This window comes from Falco peregrinus, chromosome 2 (assembly GCF_023634155.1).
Source record: "Falco peregrinus isolate bFalPer1 chromosome 2, bFalPer1.pri, whole genome shotgun sequence".
Taxonomy (NCBI): domain Eukaryota; kingdom Metazoa; phylum Chordata; class Aves; order Falconiformes; family Falconidae; genus Falco; species Falco peregrinus.
In genome coordinates this window covers 16,593,538-16,610,288 of record NC_073722.1, presented here as the reverse complement: position 1 = coordinate 16,610,288, position 16,751 = coordinate 16,593,538, and the positions used below count along the sequence as shown (strand labels likewise).

The 16,751-nt window shown below is 41.7% G+C and overlaps 1 protein-coding gene across 4 annotated transcripts in view; it reads left to right on the top strand.

Moving 5' to 3' along the window:
* Positions 1–16,751, top strand: part of WDFY3 (WD repeat and FYVE domain containing 3) — a 185,231-nt gene extending 168,480 nt beyond the window's left edge. For all 4 annotated transcript variants that reach the window (XM_055796848.1, XM_055796846.1, XM_055796847.1 and 1 more), the window contains 12 exons: positions 29–120; positions 438–650; positions 3,388–3,535; positions 4,592–4,746; positions 5,173–5,331; positions 6,605–6,784; positions 7,888–8,070; positions 8,944–9,040; positions 10,090–10,419; positions 11,487–11,598; positions 11,947–12,144; positions 12,985–16,751. In XM_055796848.1, the coding sequence (XP_055652823.1) occupies positions 29–120; positions 438–650; positions 3,388–3,535; positions 4,592–4,746; positions 5,173–5,331; positions 6,605–6,784; positions 7,888–8,070; positions 8,944–9,040; positions 10,090–10,419; positions 11,487–11,598; positions 11,947–12,144; positions 12,985–13,105 (1,988 nt within the window). In that variant the 3' untranslated portion in view covers positions 13,106–16,751. The remainder of the gene's footprint in view (positions 1–28; positions 121–437; positions 651–3,387; positions 3,536–4,591; positions 4,747–5,172; positions 5,332–6,604; positions 6,785–7,887; positions 8,071–8,943; positions 9,041–10,089; positions 10,420–11,486; positions 11,599–11,946; positions 12,145–12,984) is intronic.

Below are 16,751 nucleotides of genomic sequence, written 5' to 3'. Positions count from 1 at the left end.
TTGTTTTGTTTTCTTTTGTTCTTAATAGGTTGCAAACAAAATGGCACTAAACTTGGTGATGTAATACTACCCCCATGGGCAAAAGGAGATCCTCGTGAATTTATCAGAGTTCATCGGGAGGTAATTTGTAATTTAATAATGGCAACAGAAAACATCAGTTGGGACTTTGCACTGCATATTAATCTAAGCTTGAGTTGTGCAGTTACAGCTACTAGCCAGTCCGTGAATTCGGGGCTGATGGCTAATTGTTGCAAAGGTCTGTAGAACTGGTGTTTCCTCCCCTTCTTTTTTGGCTAGGGAGTACTTGAAGCAAGGCTTTATCAAAACATAACAAGGATATGTCAAAATATATTCTGCATTTTTCTTTGTGGCAGGTGTAGTAGACTCAACTGGTGACGGGATACAGCTAGTTTTAATGCATGCCCTTTGAATTTCAGGCTCTGGAATGTGACTTTGTGAGTGCACATCTGCATGAGTGGATTGACTTGATCTTTGGCTATAAACAGCAAGGTCCTGCTGCAGTAGAAGCTGTAAATGTCTTTCATCATCTCTTCTATGAGGGGCAAGTGGACATATATAACATCAATGATCCATTAAAAGAGACAGCTACCATAGGATTCATTAATAACTTTGGACAGATACCAAAGCAGGTATACCCATCATATAATTCTTATTTTCCAGGTGACAGTCAAATTGAAATGTATCAATATAGAATGGGAAAGTTTTAAGAGTGAAACTACCTGGGAGTGTGTTCTATAAATATTCTTCCAATGATGTGAAGTCACATTTCCATCATAAATGCAACAACAATCAACTTTGGGCTTTCCTTGATAATAGAAATGTCTTCTTTTTTTTCTTTTTCTTTCCTCTTTCCACCTTTAAAGTAAAGGCAAAGTGAGTTATGGTTCAACTCTAAAAATCAGCATCAAAAACAAAAAAGTATGTTCCCGCTGCAAAGTCAGAGGGGAGCAGTGAAAGTGCAACTTCAAAGTATTGCCTGGTGCTTAGGTATTTTAAGTTTCCCTGTAATGAAGGAATTTCTATAATAACTTATGATTCCTTTTTTTACACCGGTCTCTTGGCACTCTGTAGGGCTTGCCCACATCTTTTATTTGGAGAACGTGTTGGAAAAAACCTCAAAATTTAAATGAAGAAGACTGAATCTTGTAGGACAGCTATAGTTAAGGATTAGTATAGACATGGTTTTGGTGCAGCTTTAAAGTTTGTGTTCTCTTTGAGAGATTGCATTGAAGTATTAAATGCAATATTCGATCTAAAGTTTTACTGTGTGGATTATTAGTTTTTTGGGCAGATGGAGGGTTTCTCTCTCTCTCTCTCTCTCTCTCTCTTTCTCTCTCTCAGGCATTTCTTTAGGGGTTTTTTCCTGTCCAGTGAAACTTTTAGATGTCATTGGTGAATTTTTGCAGTGTAGATCTGGTGGAAACTCACAGATAACCTTCAGCAGTTCACTGGGAACCCAACCCATGTGCGGGAAACTAGACTACAGCAGCACATAACGTTCCAGGACAGCCACAGGATGTTTCCTGTGGGGACCCTCTAACAGCTGCCTGTGTCTCATTGCTTGGAAGGAAGGCTAAGAACTGCTCATCTATCCCCTGTGGTTGCTTTTTGCCATTTTTCTCCTTGCTCTCTCTCAATAATCTAGATATGTAGTGGGTGTAGGGCTTTATCCTCTAAAGCAATAACCAATCACTGCATTGTGATGAGAATCAGACATAGCTCAGCTAAAGCAGGTAAAGACTGGGGCTGAGAGCAGGGCGGTGGAAGAGCATTGCAGCTGATTTTGGACGTCTGCCTGAATCTTCAAATGCCTGTTAGGTACAGACCTGTGATGAGATCTACCAGAAACTGCATGATGCTTTGCTAGAGGAAATGGGCAGACTGCAATAAATTTGTGAAACTCAGACCTCCTTCCTTAAGTCATTTGTGGTGGTGAGTGCTCTTGGAGCACGTTTTTATGTAACCTTAGAGTTTTGCTGTGACCCTCTGTGACTTTCCCCAGGGGATCTACGGCAGGCTATCTCAGTGACGTGTCTGCTGTGCACTTTTTTACTTCTTTGTTGCATGGAGATGTAACATGAGGGCTACATCTTCTTTAACCCATCTCTTCCACTAGTAATGCACCTGGAGGTTCTGTTTCCCATGTTAAAAAGTTGTGCTGCAAAACATTTCAGAGCTGGTACTGCATTTGGAAGAGGGCCCTCGCAGGCTCTGTGAGGGTCCCAAGATGCCACAGCCTGGAAGGGCAGAGCAGAATTAGTAAGCCAGAGGAGAAGTCGCTCAAAGGAGCAAAGAGGGTGGGTTGTTTTCTTGCTGGCATTGGCTTTTTTTGAGATCAGTTGTCCACGTGAACAGTATATGATGTGCCTTCTCCATATTCTCGTAGCCCAGCTAGATGGGAGGCATGTGGTAGCTCAGGGAGAGCTGTGGCACATAGGCCTGTTGTTACCCTTTGTACCCAGAGCGTAGGTGCAAGCGGTAGGAACATGTGTGCATGTTCCTAGCTCAACTGCCTCAGGCTTATGCATGTTTCTTCTGCTTTGGATAGGCAAACGTGTAACATCTCAAAGGGCTGTAAGGAAAATAACTTTGAGCCTTGGAATTTCAGTTTTCCTTTCAGTGCTGTAATAACCTTTCTGCAAAAGAGTAATCAAAATCTTACATACATTCAATGCTTATTAAATGTTACAGTACGTAGCACCTACCATCCAAGACGTTTATTATGAATTTATCACGTGATAAGCCATAGCGTGTGTCATTGATGAACATGACTTATTAGAAGTGATGATCAGCTTGTTTAACGCTATCTGAGATACCAGGAATGGTCACTGAAGCAGTAAAACTGAAATTCAATCACTCATAATGAAAAGCTAGGCAGAAGATAATCAGGTTTGAAGATGTGTTTCTTTTATATGGTTGTCGTATGCAGTCCAATTACATGCCCACCTATGCTGTTACTCTGTTCTTTGGTAGCCTGGCCGCCTCCAAGTGCGTGAGCTGCTGTTTGTGGGACACAGTTTGTTTCAAAGCCAAAAATTAGCTTTGGGTTTGGCCTAAGTTAGAGTTTAATACTGTGTTATGCGTCAACTTGGGGATTTTTGCTTGCTTTACTTCAACTGCTTTTGCAACTGGAGGTAGCTTTAAAAATACTTTGCTTATTATATCCTTGTTGGATTTCACATGATTTGTTGAAGTCTTACTGAAATAGTTGACATAAGTTAGTAGTGAATACTGAGAACAGTTAAGTACCGTTTGCTAACTGCAAAATTTTTAGAAGGTGAATTGGACATACTGGTGATCTTTTTAAGCTTGTGCTCTTGTAAACCTATAATTTTTGATGATAATCAATTTTTTTATGAACTTCAGCTCTTTAAAAAACCACACCCACCAAAGCGTGTTAGAAGCCGACTGAATGGGGAGGCTGTGGGAACCTCTGTGCCCCCTGGTTCCACAGGTGACAAGATTTTTTTCCATCATTTGGACAACTTGCGGCCATCCCTTGCCCCAGTGAAAGGTAAACTGTAAAACTGCAGTAATTATTCCTCTTTCTTTGCCAGAGCATTCAGAGTTTCAACGAGATCATCCTTTTCCATGTTTTGCTTGGTTCTAATATTCTTAATGCCTGTACTTTTGTGAGAAAAACAAATTTAAAATACCCTAAGCTGTAGGATTATGTTCTTAGCTACCTTAAAATGTACTTGGGAAGCACCACACCTGTGCTGGTTTAATATAAGTTTTTTAAAAGAGGGATAAAATTGGGCCCAAGCACCTCTTTAAAGTTTTAATTTAACAAACGATATTCAGGTTACATTGCTTTTGGACCTGCGATAGCCTCAATTTTTGTGATTTTTGTAGCAGAAGGATTCTTTATTATTCTTTTAGTGCCAAGAAATAGAAGTGTTGCCAGGAAAGGTGGTGTTTGATAGCTGTACTGAAACAAAAATGGTGGGGTTTGGCTTCATATCTGACATTGGACCGAACAAAAATTAATTGTCTGTGAGGCAGGTAAATGCTATATGGTGATGTCTTTCCTAGTTGGTCAAATGAATCTGTGCCTGCCTGCTGTAAAGAGAGAAGGACATACTATTACACAGGACATAGTAAGGCTGCGCTGTAGTAAGACAGGAATTTAGAAAGCACTCATCTATATTTGCAAAGCTTGGGGAAAAACAGGTAGGACACCATGGGCTTTAGTTAGGAATGTAGCCTGTGGGAACGCTTGGCCGAGATGTTGGAATCGATACCAGAAATTTACTTTTGCTTGTGCTGAAAATGGTACAGTCACTTTTAATGACCACACACGTCTTGTCTGAAGAACACCTGCAGCATTGCATGTGGGATCAGAGCTGTCTGGGACACTCAGGGTGTTCTCGCCACTGCTGATGGTGCTTAGCTTAGCCCTGCATTTGTTACGAACTTACTGAAAGTTGCCATCATCGCAGTTGAAACAAAGATGTGTGTAACATATCCAGTACAGAGATCCTGCCTTTGCAGAGCATCAGGTATTTAATGGGATCTGATAGTATTTGCCTGGCCTAGCAATAAAACATAACCCCATCTTCTCTTTTAGAGCTCAAGGAGCCTGTGGGACAGATCGTGTGTACTGATAAAGGCATTCTGGCAGTAGAACAGAATAAGGTTCTCATCCCACCTACATGGAATAAAACTTTTGCTTGGGGCTATGCAGACCTCAGCTGTAGACTGGGTACCTACGAGTCAGACAAGGTTTGTAATCTGAAATTTGTTTCAGTGCTGAATGCACCAAAAGCCATTAGTATTCAATAGTGAAAAAAGATCTAACAATGGAAATCTGTTTCACGTGTGAATGAAATAATCTTGGACTGTGTATGTTTTATTGCTCCCTATCTGGTGGCCTTCATCAGAACGCTGGCAGAATGACGTAAACCAATTAATAATAATTTTTTACCGGGTCTGCAAAACATAATTAAATTAAATCTATGCAGTTAAAGCTCATCTCTTGGGAGGCATCTAATGGCAGAGGCTGGAATTGCTTCTGTTTGAGGAAAAACTGCATGTAGCAGCTCTGAGTTACGCAATGGTCCAGCGTGCAGGGTGGCACTCGGGTTTTTATTTTTATCCTACCAAACGCTAATCCTGAGAGCAATTCTTCTTTGTTTTCTTTATTTTTAGGCAGTAATTGTTTATGAATGTTTGTCAGAATGGGGTCAGATACTGTGTGCCATTTGCCCCAACCCCAAACTGGTTATCACTGGAGGAACAAGTACAGCGGTGTGTGTGTGGGAAATGGGCATGTCCAAAGAAAAAGCTAAAGCCCTCACACTGAAACAGGTAAAATACAGTAAAGATGCTTTTTACGTAAATGATGTTACAGGATCAAAAAAATCATGAAAAGGGTATTGCTCACATAATAAGCTTTGAAACCACAAGTCCAGCAGACCTTTGGGGAACTGAGGAGTCGGGGTACTGATCTGCATTGAAAGCAGGCAAAATCTGTTTTCAAAATGACATCGTTCTTAAGGGTGGTTGATCACAAGGAGCTCTTCGGAGAGACGGAGAATTTGGTAGTATTCTTACCAAAATTATACAGGCATGTTTTGTGAGATCATCTGATTTATTGTATTGTTGTACGTAAAATACCTCCGTCTGTGTCAGGGAGGGCAGTGAAGGAGACTGTCTTAAGGTTCAATTTCCTTTTTGATATTTTTTTGTTTTAAATTACACTTGTGTGATGTATATATTTAAATTACGCTTGTGTGCAAAACTTGCTTTTTCTGGCAGTGATGTTTGTGAAGCAGAGTATACGAGTTCAGGATCACTTGAAGCTTTTCTTGCTTTGTTAATTCAGAACATCAACTTCTAATCTAAAAAAAAAAGCACCTGTGCTTTAAAATCAGTTGTAGCTAAGTCCAGACTGAGTCTTGCATGTTTGCTAAAAAAAAACCAACCAAGCCAAAACCACAAAACCCACCCACAAAAAAAACCCCAAAACAATTACCTCAAAATATACTAGAAGCTGTGATTCATTGTTATAGGTAGCTAGATTGTTACATATTATTGTTACATGTTCCTGTTCCTGTTGGCGCATTGATAGTAGGACTTTTCCAGAGGAAAGCTTCCACTCAAACTTAAGGGAAAAGGAATTTAGAGAAATATTTAGTAACTTCCCTTGTGTGGTCTCCAACAACTGTCCAAAGCTGTGTTTCCAAAGTGTTTTTTTAAAACCAGTGCAAGATAAAACACCATCCCTTAAATTTCAGGGCAGCATATTGAAGGCCATTTCACTTAGACAGTGATTTGTAACCGAGTAAACTGCAGTAATCTGACTGCATTCTAGATTCCTGTTCCATACATTTTTGGAGGTGTTTTTTTTCAGTAGGCGGCTATATAACATTAGACCCTTGAAATTTGGTTTTGTGGGAGTACTTTTTAAATGGGGAAAAAATATTACTCCTATCACTTTCAGTTACAAAAATAATTGCCAGCTCAGGATTTGTAAGTCAGTTGCATCTTTCAGTAAGACATTAATGTAAGTGCATTTAATGTAGTCATTTTTGTGCTCTCTCCTGATTGCAGCTTGTTCCTCCTGACTTTTGTTTTGCAGGCGTTACTGGGTCATACTGACACTGTCACATGCCTCACAGCTTCTCTAGCTTATCACATCATTGTGAGTGGATCACGGGATCGCACCTGCATCATCTGGGATTTGAATAAACTGTCTTTTCTAACACAGCTTCGAGGTCACAAGGCCCCAGTTTCAGCACTCTGTATAAATGAATTAACGGTAAGAAACAAATCCCATTCAGCAATGTGCAGCGGGAACAGTAACAAGTGTCAGAAATTGTTAAACCAAAGAAAAAGCTAGGCTCTTCTGTTAGTTTGGCAAAACTTGTATAACTTGTCTGAAAAGTAACTAGCTGGTTTAGGGTGCGTCGTTTCTCCAGAGGCACGCGTGTGTTTATTCCATGCAGAGTGGCTTGAGCTCAGAAGAGCTTATTGACAGTGCTGGCAGCAGTATAGCTAGTGTGGCATTCAAAGTGGGTTGTCAAACCTACCACAGGAGCTAAGAAAAGATTTCTATGTGATCTTGATTGACTTCTGTTCTTTTACGCTTAATTTAAAGGAGACGGAAGATGCTTTGGATGAAGCTGCAGTGATAATCATAGTGGAAACAGACATGCCCTAAAAGCTTGTCTCTGTGGCAGTCCTATAAGTTATGGGCTGCCGCTTATCCAGCTCCCGTACATATCAGAAAGGATTTGCCCAACTTGAAACTTTATGTACCTGGTCCGTCAGGGCTGGATGGACCTTGTAGCAACTGAAGCAATAGTAGTGGCTGAAAGCAAGACAAAATGGGGCTGTAATGCAAGGAGGAGGTAGCAAGAGGTACAGTTTATTAGCTGCTAGTAGTCTCATGATTGTAGTGTTGCCAGTGTTTTAGACTGCAGCTCGTGTTTCCCCTATGCACTAGTTTGGACCATCTCTTGCTCTTTTCCTAATGAGGAAGCAAATGAAGTGTAAAGTGGTACATGTTTGTGAAAAAGAGCAGAGGCAACATGAGCAAAGCCTTTGAAAACCAAGAAGGGAAAGTACTGAAAATACACTGTTGGATTGTTATGCTGTGAGAAGTGGAGGAACTGGTCTACTCATTGTGTGCTGTAAATAGAACAGAGTGTTACTAAGTGTGGTTTTCTATGTACAATTAAAAAAAAAATGCATATCATCCTAAAGATTTGTTTAAGTGGCCAAACTCAGCTTGAATAGAACTTCCTGAAAAGTGCCAGGCTTGGTGACTGAAGCTGGCTTATAAATCAACGTGGCTTATATTTTTGCTGAAGAAAACCTGAGTCTTGTGTTGAAATACAGAAGTGTTATTTGTCTTTGCAGGGGGATATTGTGTCATGTGCTGGCACTTACATCCATGTATGGAGCATTAATGGCAGCCCTACTGCAAGCGTAAACACTTTCACTGGCCGGAGCCAGCAAATAATGTGTTGTTTTGTGTCTGAGATGAATGAGTGGGATACCCAGAACGTCATTGTAACAGGACATTCAGATGGAGTTGTCCGGGTAAGTACCAGGAATCACTGCTTGGAAAAATTAAGTTTATGCCTTAGTAGTAGTAGTTAGAGAAGTCATGTCTATCCAACACCATGCCCTGGCCAGTCCCAGAAGCAGACCTGCTGCACTTGAGCGTTCCACCTGCACAATTAGCCCTGCAGGAAGGAGGGGAGTCCAGGCTGGGTAGGCAATGCAGACTGCTTTTGGTGCTGGAACCAGCCGTGCCATCTCTGCACAGGGTGGTATGCTGTATCCTGTCCACATGTTAGATGAACACTGAAGATTCATGGAAAACTTTTTCAGTGAGCTGACATTCCTATGCAGTCTTCCAGTTTTCCTTCTCCTTTTTGATGCAGCCATTGTGATGTAGTAACTAGTGATAGTCAGCAGCATACATTTTTCCTTCCTGCTCTCTTTTGGTCACTTTTTGATCACTGGCTTTCCTGCCTGTAGATTGTAGTTTTCATTCACCACTCTTGTGGTATGCACCTTGAGACAATTCATTTTGCTGCCTGAAAAGGAAAGAGGAACTTGGTGACATCCCTGATCACTGCGAGTCTAACCCCATTTTCAGTACTGTGTGCAGTCCTGAGTCTGCCTTAACTGGAGTTTGCTGGTCAGATTGCTGTGCGGAGGGGATGGTTTTTTATTTGAACAGCTAAAATGTTAAATAACAGCACAAGACTTGCTCATTTGTGATTCAGGCATGAACACAGATGTCCTCTTACAGTATCTAGCTGCCAAAAACAGGTATCACGTGACCTGCCTCTTGTTCTAGCAGTGCAAATGCACGGTTCTAATAAGCCATCTCCACTCTAGAAGTAGCTCAGAAGAAAGCTAAGTGTTCAGGATGTGCCACTTTCTTATCCCCTCTCTCTCCAGTTCTGGCGGATGGAGTTCCTGCAAGTACCAGAAACACCAGCTCCAGAGCCTGTGGAGATGCTGGAAATGCAAGAGGATTGTCAGGAAGCACAAATAGGTATGTCTCCTGACAGGTGTATTGTCATCTGATCTTTGCTATACACAGGTTATACAGGTTATATACCTGTGGTTATACAGTGCAGAATGGACAATGGGGATTTTGTCTCAGAAGACAATAGACATCCAGCCGGGCATAACAAATAGAGCAACTGAGTTCATTGTTCACCATCTTCCTTACAGTAGTTTCATATTGCTAAAAGAAAAATCATGCCCATCATAGCTTTTTCATCTGTGAAGATTGAACTGCTCTGTGTGTGGTGGTTTCTGTTATCAGTGGACCCAATGGATGCTACTGTTGTCCAAAAGCTAGATATTTTCTTTTATGGAATTACAGCATAACATCAGAGTCAAAAAAAAATAATTTATATTTACTGATGGAACAGTGTGCTGTATAGACAAGCAGTGCTGGCCATATCACTTTCCCCTGTTGGAAGATGCTGGTCCATTCTTGATGGGTGTTCCTTTTAGCCTTCTCATCTTCCTCTTGCCCTCTTCATATTGAAGATACGATCTGGATTTGAATCTGTATCTCATAATACTCATTAGTAATTATTGTATAAATACAGTTCTTTTCTTCAGTGTCACTAGGAATATAAGTATCTTCGGCAGTTGCTTTTTTTGTATTAACAAACCCTTTTATTAGCAAATCTGCATTCTGTTTCTCAGTCAGCCAGAGTTTCAGCATGACTGACTGTGCTTGCTTGTGTACATTTTGCCGAAAGGCAGCAGGGTTTGGTTTGCTAATGAGCGGTTTTGAAAATACCACTCGTTATGTCTGTGGTAGCCTGACTCAGATGGCCTATCATAGGAAATAGCTTCAGCTAAAGAGTGCTGTTTTCTGACAGACCAGCGCAAAAAAGATGAATAGTGTGATTCCTGGCAGGAGATGACTCTCTGCAAAGGCTTTGAGATGCCTGCATGCACTTTCCCTCTAGTCATGCTGTGGTGGTACCTGCTGGGTTGTAGGTAGCGTAGCGGCAGCATAGGGAAAAAGCTCAGGCTCAAAGCAGCCTTGCTAACATCTTCTCTCCTGTTGGGTGAATCCAGGGCAGGAAGCCCACGAAGAGGACAGCAGTGACTCTGAGGCAGATGATCCATGCATTGGCCAGGACATGAAACTGCAGGAGAGCCAGAGTCAACCCATAAGCACCAGCCACAGGCCGAGGTCGTCATCAAACAGAGCAGCGGCAGCGTGGTCAGCAGACAGTGGCTCTGATGACTCCAGGCGTTGGTCAGACCAGCTCAGCTTGGATGAGAAGGATGGCTTTATCTTTGTGAATTATTCTGAGGGGCAAGCAAAAATGCATCCCCACGCTCAGGTTAACCACCCGCACCCCGGCTATGCTGAAGCACGGCACTACAGCAAGCTTAAACCAGGTAAAAGAAATGGGGCACGCCTCCTCTGTCAGATAAAGGTGCTTTCAGCACTGACCCGTGAGGCAGTCTGTCTCTGTCTGTGCAGCTCTGAGCAGGGGTGGCTGATAAATTCCGAAATGGTTGGTAAAGAGAAAAATTGGTGTGTAAATATCGCGTGGTGTTCAAGCTTTTCCTGAGAAGCTGTGGTCCCTTTACCCTGGCTGGCAGTTAAGCCAGTCACCCACCACAACACCCCTGCAGCAGGATGGTGGAGAGAATAGAAAGAGGAAAAGGAAAGGAGCTTGTGAGTCGAGGTAAGGATAGTCTAATAAACCAAGGAAAGAGGAAGACAAAGGAAGTGATGCACAGGCAATGGCTTTGCCACTTCCCACAAGCAGAATGATGACCAGCCAGTCTCTGAGCGAATGGCTGCCTTCCCCAAAAAAAAACTCTTCTCAGTTTGATTGCTGAGCATGATGTTACACAGTGTGGAATATCCCTTTCTCAGTCTGAGTCAGCTGTCCAGCTTGTGTCCCTTCCCAACTTACTGTGCACCTCCAAATTCCTGACGGGGAGTGCGGGGCAGAGCAGTGAAAAAAAGAAAACCTTGACACTCTGCAAGTACTGCTGAACAATGGCCAAAACGCTGGTATGCCATCAAAACTGGTTTAGTCACATACTCAAAACACAGCATCGTAGGAGCTTTCATAAAGAAAATTAATGATAGTTGGAAATCTGAGTCTTCACTTTAAAAATAAAATAAAATAATTAAAATAAAAAAGGAAGCTATCCCACCTCTGTCAGGCTTTGGTACAGGGCCTCCCTGCATGTCACCATCCTCTGCAGCTCCCAGATGGACTTAGGGACATGGGAGGCTCTGTTCGTTGTTTTGTATCCTTTCCTTTCTTACATGCATTGGGAATCAGTTGAAAAATAGGTTTTCCCTGAGTGGAAATTGAGTCATAGAGAGTGATCTCTGAGGGGAGGTTTTTTCTTTCTAGAAAGTCACACATACCTGTATGTTGGGGGAAGAGAAAACAAAACCAAGAACAAGCAAATTTGCTTTTTCCCCTCCTACTTCTTTTTAGGATACAGATGGGAGCGTCAGTTGGTGTTTAGAAGCAAACTAACTATGCACACGGCATTTGATCGCAAAGACAACGCACATCCAGCAGAAATCACTGCACTTGGCATCTCTAAGTGAGTAGCTCGCGAGCGATTGCTTAAAACATGTTTTCAGTGTTGTCAGTGGGAAGCGGTACGAAGCAGCCGCTGTTCTTTGCGTAATGCTGTTTTGTGGTACTTCTGGTTAGGGCAGCCGTGTTCAAGGACTGAGATTTAAAAAACTGCTAAAATAAGTAGCCTTACTCAGCTGCGTGATGTTACATAGTGTATTGTTACAGCTTCGGTTCTCAGTCATACCAGCCTAATTTGTGCATTAATTACTATGACAGTGGTTTTACATATTGTGGCATGTAAAACTGGTCATCGATGTCTGTGTGTTACTGACAGAGTTGTGGCAAGAAAGCTTTTGTTTTTTTCTTACAGAGATCACAGCAGAATTCTTATTGGGGATGGTCGAGGCAGGGTGTTCAGCTGGTCCGTAAGCGATCAGCCTGGCCGATCTGCAGCCGATCACTGGGTGAAGGACGAGGGGGGAGACAGCTGTTCGGGCTGCTCGGTCCGTTTTTCGCTCACTGAGAGGCGTCACCATTGCAGGAACTGTGGGCAGCTCTTCTGTCAGAAGTAAGTCAGCCAATGGTCTCCTTTGGGCTCTTTTCCGTACAGGATTTTAGGCTGGGTAAAGCTGTTGCATACCATGGAACTCTGCTGAAAGACTGAGGTTTCCCTTGCCAAAACAGAACTGGTGAAGAAAAAAACATCAGAACTCTCAAAACTTCCAGCGAGGGATTAGAAAAGACAGACTAGCCCCTTTATAAATCCAGTTAGCAAGACAGATATGAGGAGAGAATGAAATCTGCTTGCAGCTTTGAAAACCTCCCGGTTGCCCATCTGGGAAAAGCTTTAGACAAATGAACTTAGTGAAATAAAAACCCACAAAACAAAACAAGCAAACAAAAAAACCCAAAAAACCCCCAACAAACCACCAAAAAAACCCCAAACAGCCAAACAAACTTCTTTGGCAGCAGCTAGTTTTTCTTGGCAGTCTACAAGTAACCTGGTCAAAATATGGATGGTGTGCAGGACTGTAAGGAATGCTGATGTAGGAGCCAGCAGCGTGCAGCCTCAAATGGCAAGATGTATGACACACAGGATGTGTGTGAGCTCCCCTTACCCAGAAACAGGTGGAAGTCTCTCCTGTCTGGTCCGCTGGGCCAGGAATGGTATTTCTAGTTTCATCTCTGTAGCTCTACTTTGAGCTTAAACTGGTGACAAAAGTTCAGAGACTAAGCTGGTTTTAAGCTACATCTCACGCAGCTGTTGCGTTGGTTCTGTGAGGATCATACAAGTTAAATGCCGCTTTTCTGCGATTTGAAACCGTTATGATAATTTCCACACCTCGATAGAGACTGGCTAGGTTGGGGGGAGACCTGGGTTGATAGCGATGTTTGTTTTCCTCTGCAGGTGCAGTAGGTTTCAGTCTGAAATCAAGCGTCTGAAGATTTCATCACCAGTCAGAGTCTGCCAGAACTGCTTCTACAACCTGCAGCATGAGAGGGGTTCAGAGGAGGGGCCCAGAAATTGATGGGGTCCTGGCAAACGGAGACCCCAGCCAGCCCCGTGGTCGCTCCAAGAACTAGTGAGAGTATCACGCAGTGATCGGAAGGGATTAGAATATTGTCTGTTTACACTTAGGTTTATACTGAGTTTTAAGCACTAAAAGTAAAAAGGGATCATTGAATTGATTTGTGTTGACAGAAGGTAAATGAGGCTAACAGCGTAATTAAGAGAAGAGCAAGGCCCAGGAAGACATGATTAATAACCGCAAATCCAATAGAACTGTCAACTCCTAAACCTATGTTGACGTGGCTATGGAGAAAATCCTCACTTATCCTAAATACCCGTTCTTGTCTTGTTTTTGTAGAGGTAGTTATCTTTATCGGGGGGAGGGGGAGGGGAAGGCTTTTTAGAAGATAGTTGTAAATCTGCCTTCTTCGCAAGCAACTGTGTATATTGTAAATAGGTATAATGGCCTTTTTATCTAAATATGAACTTAACTGCCTGTTACATGGGACTTCAGATTAACCACTATACTTTGTGTGGCATCTTTATCTCATCTATCAATTTAAATACGAATGTTTTAAAAAAAAACAAAAAACAAAAACCAAAAAACAAAAACAAACAAAACAAAACCAGAAGACTCGAAGGCATTATGCATATTTCTGTTTAAAATCCAGTCTGTGCATGTCTGTTCTTTCAGTTGCCCACAGTATCTTAATTTAAGTAAGGCTATTCATAGATTTTTTCAAAAAAAAAAAAAAAAAAAAGACTTTTTGAGAATGGGACTTGGAGTATTTTATTCTAGCTGTAAGATAACCAGGAACTAAATTGTACACTTGTGTTGCATTTTATACCAAACTATTTACCACCTCAGTGTTGTTCATATTTAATAAGGCCTCTTTTATACATATGTCAGAGCTGCAGTTTTGTTAATTACTTAATGTTCATTAGCAGCTGATTCATGCAGTGCAAGAACCAGCTTTTACCTTGTTTAGTCAATATCAGTTGGCTTGCATATATAGGTACAGAATGAATTCCTTGTGCGTAAAATTTAACCGCTGTCGTCCTGTAGCTTGTTTGCAAAAAAACTTCTGGAACAATAGGCATTGCTGTAAAACAGGGTGATATTAGTCATGTCAGAAATGCTTCTAAGAGCTATCTTCATGTTTCGGCACATGACATCAACTTGAGGACAGCAGTAGATTTCCATTATGGTTTTTAAGTTCCAATATGAATTCAATCGCAGTATTTTTTTACTACTCTGTCATTTATTTTGCACTACATGTGGGAGGAAGTAGAGACACTGAAACCCACTGGGATTGGAACATGTGCATCAGAGATAGGCCCATGGACTTAATTTCTGAATGAGGTCTTGCCAGTGGGTTTTTTTTGGGGGGGTGGGGGGGGGTGGGGGTGCAGGGGGCAGGCTGGTGTTTGGCTTGGTTTTGTTTTTTAACGTATGTGTATATATTTTGTAAATGGGTGACAAACTGATCTAGATCTAGATTTATTCACAATGGATTCTTTTAAATAGCGGTAAGGATAGGACCCAAACCAACAGAAGACAGGTGGCCCTGCTTTTGCTCCGCTAGTACTTCAGTGGGTGCCTCCACTCAAGACGATGAGGTTATCCTTCGCTTGGAATGGTTTGGGCAGACTGTGGCCCTGGGACAGCAAACGGTTAAAACTGGCACTGTCATCAGAATGGCACCGTCGAAAATGCCAGGCCCTCTGTGGTGGTGTGAGTTCCTTCCAGAAGGTTCTTGGCACTGGGGGGGGTACACCTGTCTTCCCTTGATTTGAGCTTCTAGCGGTGAATAATTTGTTAATCCTGACCACTTACTATTTACCCTGGTATCACATGTTTATGCACTGAAGGTTAAATATGTATTTTGATACATGTTTGTTTATTATGTATGTGCTGGTCTGTAAAATGAGATATATTCCTGTTTTGGTATGTATACTAGGTCCCCAAATGAACAGAAAGGCTTCTCTAGAGCCCTTGCACACTGTTGAGTAAATGCAGGTTTGTTGAGATTAGCTGACCCAAATAGATCCCTTTAGATCCAAAGAGTGATGATCCAAGTAGCCAGGCTGCATGGCTACCCTGACAGATTTGTCCCTAAAAACAAGAAGAGGTCCTCAGTAAGCATGTGCGGAGCACTGGAATTTCTGTGTTCAGCTGTTCTCTCTAACGTTGCCTTCACCCTTCCCAAAATGATGCGAAACCAGCATAGTTCAGAAGACAGGCGAGTGGCCTTAACGTTTTTGGTTTGAAGAAAAGGCTCTTTTAACAACTCGGAAATGCCTTTGAGTCCACAGAGTTTTCTTCCCCTTGCCTCCAGATTTCAAATCCAACCCAAATTTAAGGAAGCCTTCTTTTCTACGGACTGGAACTTGTATTAAATAATACACGTAATTAAACCGTAATAAACACAATATTTATTTATGGCAATAGCACTGATATAATCCAAACACTAAAGAAAACAGTTGGCATATAGTACTAACGCAGGGTCGTGGAGATGGTGGGCCGTCGGTGAAGAGGTAGGCAGCTGCTCTCGGCTGTGTGAGCCCGTTACACGGGTGGTGTGCTACGCTTCCGACGATGGGCAGCATACTAAACAAACCAAGGTCGTTATTCTTTACAGGTCCTGTAGCATAGAACTTAGTCCCGATTTACATTTTGCAACCGAATCACCACAGCCCTCTGACTTTATTCTTTAGTTGCACTGTTCCAAAACCCACGTTCTTGCTTGTAGGAGGTGAAGGGGAAAAAACACACCTGCTCATATTTCCTCTGGCAGCTGGTGCTGTGGGCAACTGTTTTGTTCACTTGGGAGTGGGTTTTTTTTCCATTTCTTTCAAGCTTCTAATGCAAATACTTGCTTTGTTTTCCATGTAAAAATCTGTTGAGCAAAAATATACTCATGTACACTAACATTAGTAGACTGTATCCTCTGCAAGTACCTCACACGTCTTCTCCTGCCTTGTTCTTTGTAGTATACTTATTCACGTACTCTTTAACATTCGTATGTAGTGTGCAACTGTAATGTCATGCTTCTGGGAGGGGGTTGGCTGCCTCCAGCCGACGTTCATCAGTTCAATAGCAAAACACTTTAGATAAGTTATTTTGCACTTTCTTATGTATAAAATTGGTAGAAACTTATATTTGCTTTGTATCATTTAAAGACTCCTTTTGTTTCAGTAAATGAACTGTGTATAAAATACTTATGCAGTTAAAACTGTTTTTAGAAAGTATTTTTAATTTCAGCAAGTTTGGTTACTTGTTGCATGACTATTAACACAGCTGACTTTTTGTGTCAGTGCAATGTATATTTTTTTTGTCCTGTTATTAACTTGTAAGCCCTAGTTAAATGGCCATTTATTTGTACAGCATCAGGAGAAAATTGAAGATAACTGGCTAAGACTGGAGTGTGGAATTTTGTACTATATTGCAGAATCCAATATCTGTTTTTTGGTGGTTACGTAAAAGGCCTGACGATTTACTATCTAGTGTGCAATCTGTGATATCTGAATGTTCATTGTATATTTGTCTCCAATGCAAAAAGGTAGAGTAACACAGTTACAACAATACATGATTAAATGCAATAGTTCAGGTACTGAAGTATTTTTTTCATTTCAAATAAATACCTGCTATTTACCACCAAAAA